At 41.9% G+C, this 6,639-nt stretch overlaps 1 protein-coding gene across 1 annotated transcript; it reads left to right on the forward strand.

The window, feature by feature from the left end:
* Window positions 1-1,999: 1,999 nt before the first annotated feature.
* On the forward strand, window positions 2,000-2,720 carry BDB00DRAFT_878107 (uncharacterized protein; the record flags this gene model as incomplete). The annotated part of the gene is made up of 2 exons (XM_053127698.1): window positions 2,000-2,112; window positions 2,342-2,720. 2 exons carry the CDS (start codon window positions 2,000-2,002, stop codon window positions 2,718-2,720), a joined length of 492 nt encoding a protein of 163 aa, XP_052974089.1.
* Between the last annotated feature and the right edge of the window lie 3,919 nt (window positions 2,721-6,639).

Raw genomic sequence — 6,639 nt, forward strand, 5'->3', positions numbered from 1 at the left:
CATGATATCATCCGGTACAGAAGCTTTAGCAAACGTACAAACAACCTGCTGTAAAAATTGAGTGACTGGCATTGCAGAATAGCAGCAGCAATACCGGGAACCGGACCTCGTGTAAGCAAGGTAAACAAAAGCGATTGCGAAACTCGGAGCGAATACTGGGTGCTGCGTAAGATGAAGCACTTGTTTATTTGATTACTATGTACAGTGGCCGCTCGTTATAGTGATATTCGATATAGTGATATTTCGATATAGTGATGGGTTTTTCGGGTCCAACTCAAATTAAGCAGGGAATTATTACTAATTCGCTATTGTGATATGTGATATCAACCATCAGAAATATCATTATATCGAGCAGACCAATAGTATAATTTTATTTATCAGAAAAGGAAAAAAGATCAGTTTGCTTTGCACTGGTTAATATCTCAGAGTCTAGTCTACGCATCTTTTTTCTAATAAGCCTATATAACTGAGCGTGCAGGTCGTCTTCAACCACCATTGTTTTCAAAAAATCGCTCATATACTGCTTCCTCTCTCCTTTACTATGCAGTGGCTTCAATGCTTCCTTCTCCTCATCTCGTCTTCTCTAGTTATTCTCTTCTTCATCAACATCTACCTGTCTGTATCAGAAACAAGCCTGTGACTTTTACATATGCAGTTACATCAGCCGTTTATGAACGTACCTTAATCTCTATCAATAATAGCATCGTTAATGAGGTCGTTGAAAGAAGTTGGTGCATGGATATCCTCTAAATCTTCATGTGGTATCAAATCATACCATCAACGCCACATGTTTCCTCATGAGTATCCAAAATCCCAGCACCAAGCTCATCAGATAGAAGCCTTTCAGCTTCTTCTCCTACACTACAATTTTTAAGGAGTTGCATACTATCAATTTTGACAGGATGTGATTCTAGAGCTTCTTTTATAGAGCTCGCCAAATACTCCCGGTAATCTATGTACCAGATATCTTTGACGGAACTACAATTCGATAAAGTGATAATTCGATATAGTGATGGGGTTTGGGTCTCACCGGGCATATCACTATAACGAGCGGCCACTGTATAAAACTAGCAGACGATCTGGGGAATTGAAGAAACAGGGTCCAAGCCAGACGGCGTTACCTAGATAAATTGGCATTTAGACAACTTCATGAATAAGCGTGCTCATCTACAATGTACACACAGAACGTGTTACTGGGCATGGCTGCAGTATGTCCCGTAAGAATTCTGTTCCTGATCACGATAACTCGTTGCCACTGTTGATTGTGTTTGTCATAAATTAAAACGACAATAATGCAGCACGCCCGGGCATATGAACAATGTAAGGGTATCGTGAAATACAAGTTATTCGATCATAATGTCGCAACGGTTTTTAATTATATCAGAATAATACGCGCATGGAGTTGGTATCAAAGTATTACTGTATGTGTAGTACTAGTATCCCTGGACAAGAGAAATGGCTTGTGGTCGTGTGAAAAAGCCCACGTCTAGGAAAGCATGAACCATTGATTTTATTATCAGTGTCTATCATATGTTATTAGATCCATGGATCTGTAGCTGTTTGTTTTTATTGTGCTTTCTCTTTTGCCGTGGCAGTGTTCTTGCTGCTTGGAAAGAGCTGGGAAGGATGTCAGGACATAGAGAAAGGGTATACATGGACGAAAGTATCGTGAAAGAAACTAGGAGACAACCAGTGCAAAAGTTGGACGGCCATTAATCAGCATATTAGAGGACAAGGAACTATGATGCGTCAAGGATCAAACGGCATATCTTGAGAAGGAGCTCCTCTCATTGCTGCTCTTTTTTTTCGAAAACAACATGTGATTATGATGTTGCTAAATGCTGATATATGATATCTTGTGGTTGTAAGGGAGCGGGTTCGAAAAGTAGTGCCGATGCAGATGTTTTAATCGTAATTTATGTTTATAAAGAGGAAAAGAAACCCTCAGTGAAGCGACACATGGCTTCCGACCTGCCAATTAATCTCTCTACTTTTCTCTATGGGGTTCCTACTATTTCTGAAAGCAGATCCTCCATTGTTGATCTATCTTCCCGATGCTCTGCCACAAGAAATTCACAGGAGTAATGACAAGGAAGACCGGACAAGAACAAGGTTAAGTGTCAGAAAAACCCTCGGATGAAGTAGAAGTAGTAATGATGAATCAAGAATGATAAGTTGAGTGTGCAAAAGGTGATTGATCAGCTGTTGCGGATGGATGGATTGAATAAGGGTTTGTTCTAGCATTATAAATACCAAGCTTCGTTCGATCCTGGATATCTCGTTACTCTTCAAACACTACTATTTCTCGTTTTACACACACACGCACACACACACACAACAGAAATGCATCTTTTAAATCAATTTTGCCTGCAGCTGCCTCGGCACTGCAATCTGCGTTCCGCTGGTTCGCCAGTTTTCTTCCCTCCCCCTCCGCCTCCTCTTCCTCTGCCTCCTCTGCCTCCTCTTCCTCCATCGCCACCACCAAGGACGACAACCACAACCGAGACGCTTTTGAGCTCACTGCTGATGATATAGCATTGGTCATTAGCGCGGCGGTCTCGGTTGTGGAGACGGCGGTCTCGGTTGTGCAGGCGGCAGCATCGTTGATAAGGACCGTGTTCCTCATTACCAAGCTCACGGTCCGAACAACGCTGCTGCTAGCCAAGGCCACCCTCTGGGCTATCAAGATGACATGCTGTATTCTGAAAAGGTATCTATAGTCAGCAACGTTCTTCCTTTTGTACAATCGTCATGGTTATTATATGTTTGCTAATGCCAGTAAATTTGTTTTGAGCCTGAATTGAAAGGTTAAAGAAACAGCAGTCGGTCCACCCCAAATATGTGAGTCATTCGTAAATACCCACATAAAAGTCATCGCTATGTTGTATTGAGCCATAGACTAATTTCAACTTGACTTAGCAGCGCCACACTCTGCAGTAACATTTCTGCACTGGCTCGTCTCCGTCGGTCCTACGGTTATCCTTACTGCACTTTGGTTTATCTCTTGCCTCTCTCTCCCTCGCTTTCTATATACTTATCCGCGCGACAATTTTACCAAAAAACGTCAGACGGGGAATGGAACGAAGCGTAAAGTCGAAGCCCATAAACTTACTTGTAATAAGCATCAATTGTCCCTTACGACATTAGCAAAAAAACCTCCCCCAAAACCTATTTAGAAAACCCCTCCCCCGCCCTCACTCAACCACTGCAGTGCCACTACATTCAACCGCCTCCGGCACTGGCGGGATCGCGATACTACCACCTTTTTTTGCTCATTTATCATATCGAAGAGCCTTTGATTTAAAATAGATTAAATAAATATAAAACACAAAAGCACCGTGTAACATTCCACGCCTTTATCGTATATCAGTGGTTGTTATGTGCCAGACTATATAGTGCGAGAGTCTTGGTGAAGTAATGGTTCATATCGATAACCAAGACTTGAGCATGGAGGTTGTACAATTAAATAGAGTCGTAGGCGGGTTAAAATTGGTATTTGAACTGCTATAATGTCATTGATTGCGAGCGCTTGAGATGTTCGGTGCTGCTAGTGCTATCATAGCATATAAATTATACCTTTCACGCGTTCACTTGCTAAATAGATGTACTTAGCAAGCTTCTGTTACATTTGTATCTTAATTACGATATCATTACCAACAAAGATATTACTTTAGACTTATATTGCTGCAATGACTAGGTCTTAAATAGCGCTCTTACACTCAGCATCTTATACCAACTATGATACCGCTGGACAGCAATGTCTTCTGAGCCTTTGATCACTTTCTGTTCGGGCTTCATATTTGAATGGTTCCTGTTGCATGGGTGTAGGATCCAAGATAAGTATTTAGTATGACCACTATATAGCATTATTAGCATGCCCTCCATATTTTACATTTAATTCTTATTTTTTCCCGCTTACAGACAAGCAAGTAACCTCCAGTCAGTAAAAACATTCACCTTGAAAGCAGTGATATCTTCCCGACACTTATTAAATTGTGCCTGCTATTTGGCCGAGGAAAATATGCTCGTTTACATACATACCTATGCTGCGTCATAACGTGCGAGCACGCAAACCTTCACAGTCTTCTTGATTAAATATTAATTTCTCGAACAACATTCGTGAACAGATGGAAAATTGCCGACATTAATTATGTCAACGCGAAGCTTGCGGTACAGTACAAAAAAATGGAAGTGTAGATCTGTCCATCTTTCTTGTGGTATTTTTGATACTAGATCGATTGCATAGGAAGACGAATTAACAGTGATTTATATTGTTCGGTATGGGAATGTCTCTTCGCTTCGCGCACGCCTTCAAAAAGATGCTCAAGAACAATGATGTAGGTGTTCTTGCTCACAGTTGAAAGAAATAATTTGTTGTCCTTTAAAGAATGATTTTCCTAGTAGAAACAGTTGGGTTTGGTCAAGCTATCGGGTACCAAAGAGCAGCATCTTATCAACGGTTCAACGCACAATGGGTACTCACAGCCAGAGTGAACAGACATGTTGCGGACCAGTTACGAAGTCAAACGCATCCAAGTGCGGTGCCTGAAACACACCGCATGAAGACAACATGCATGTACATAGCAGTAAAATATCATATTGGCATGAATGTATACAAGGTCATCCAATGAGTTTGATGGTATTAAACATGTTAAAATTTTATTGTTATGATTTTTGCCTTTTGCTTTTGTATTGTTTTGATTGATATTTTTCAACACGAAGGAAAGATAATACATTCTAAAGCTGTTGCATGCTACCCAGCATGGCTTGTGTTCGCATAATCTACATACTACCAAATTTAAAATGCTAGTCCGGCATACTAGTGGATACAGCAATTTTCCCCTTAAATGCAAACAGCTGCGCCATAATAAAAGCACCTAACTATTATGTTCCGCGTTTATTGTTACACTTCCACTGCAATGAATTGCTTTGGATAGCAAATCATTCTAGTAGCCATATCACTTTCCAACGTACAGTACATAATTCTTTTTCATAAGTAATTTCCTTAAGAGCAAGTACACTTACTGCTAGTGTTACTGATAGTGATTTGTAGAAAGAGCAGATGATTGATGATGTATGTTACCGAAAGAAAATGATTTTGGCTCTTTATAAGCAAGCGATAAAAATAATACTCTCTTGAATTTAATAAAAGACGCGGTACCGGAGAAAAGGTACACACAAGAGCATGCGAAAAGGTCAAGGAAGAATAAGCTGGCAGCCATGTATCTATCTTGTAGGTTTAAATTGCGGTCGTACTAGGCCAACAAGTGAGATGCCAGCCCTAACATGATTAGCTAATGTCTCCTTTACAAGCAGTAGTAAGTGTACGCATCTGCATGTCAGACTTGTCAGTGTATATCCCGTTGCAGGTGTGCCACATTACTTGACTATGAGAGCCTACGATTAGAAACACTGAGAGCACGCGCAAGCGTTGTTATCAGCACTACTATGCATTGTGAGGCTCATTGCCCTCTTTGTAGTTTCAATCAAAGAGCTCGGAGATGCAATGGTTTTTCTATACTACCTCGACATTTTCTTCGGTAGGGTTGTAGGACGTGATATCCCGTAACATGCTGAACTAGAGTAAAAGTTCGTCCACAAGTGTCTAGGGCGCGAATCGTGCTCCTAATAGAGATCACGGCAACAAAGATTGTCAGGAAAATGGGAACATGTCGGTCTAGGTTATGTGATTAAAGTAGAAAACTTTATTTTTTTGACAGCTACTATTACTAATAAAAAGAATTATGCAGCATATTCAGCCGTCGCAAATCGACGTTCCCAGAGAGCACGACGAGGACGTAATGCTGCTTGCTCTCCACTCTCTCCCCAGTAGCCATGCTATAGCCCGCCGTGGCCTTCCACTGGATCCAGAAGAGCCGCCATCCATGTACTATGTCCAGCACAGTCAGCCATAGTCCATGGATAAGCGATTTTAGCTTTTGTACATTGCATGACAAGATGAACCCACTCACAACCCGCTACTGAATTTCTGTACTGGCAGTAGAGGTTGCGTAGCACACGCCTTAAGAGAACCACGGACCTCTCTCATGACGAGCAGAGTGCTGGCCAATCTTCCGGTTAGCCAAAGGAGATGTGAAGCCACGATCTGAGCAGCCGCCTTCCAAGCCCCGGATTTTGAGTTAACCTCGCCATTCACTGCTGAATATAAATGCAACGATCTGAGAGTGTGACATTGGCTCTTTGTGAAAAGAGGCAAGCACCGGTCTCCACGAAGCACCAGGGATTAGCAAGAGAATGACCGCGTTAGCTTTCCCATGCAGAGGGAACGTGCAAAGACCGTCTGCAAGTGAACACGAGAGGAGGGTCTGCAATGGATCCAAACAAGTCACATGCAAGGACAGAGCGCCTTTCGATTCAGTCAGACCGCGGACCCTGGCGGCATCCTACACAAGATAAAAACATGTCAAGTTTAGTTGTCTACTGTATGAACTGGGTTCTCCATGTTCCTATGTTTGCTGCCCCTTTATTTAGCTAAAAGACCTACCATGCCAATCGGAATGAAGTCACTTGCTTTGAGAACTACTGTGGCCGCCGATTTCTCTCTCGACTGCCCGTCTCAATATCATCAATGACCACCAACATGCCAGATCTCAAACTTTCCGTCGAACTGCACAACCA

Source organism: Zychaea mexicana, assembly GCF_025766255.1.
Source record: "Zychaea mexicana strain RSA 1403 chromosome Unknown BDB00scaffold_125, whole genome shotgun sequence".
NCBI classification, from domain to species: domain Eukaryota; kingdom Fungi; phylum Mucoromycota; class Mucoromycetes; order Mucorales; family Lichtheimiaceae; genus Zychaea; species Zychaea mexicana.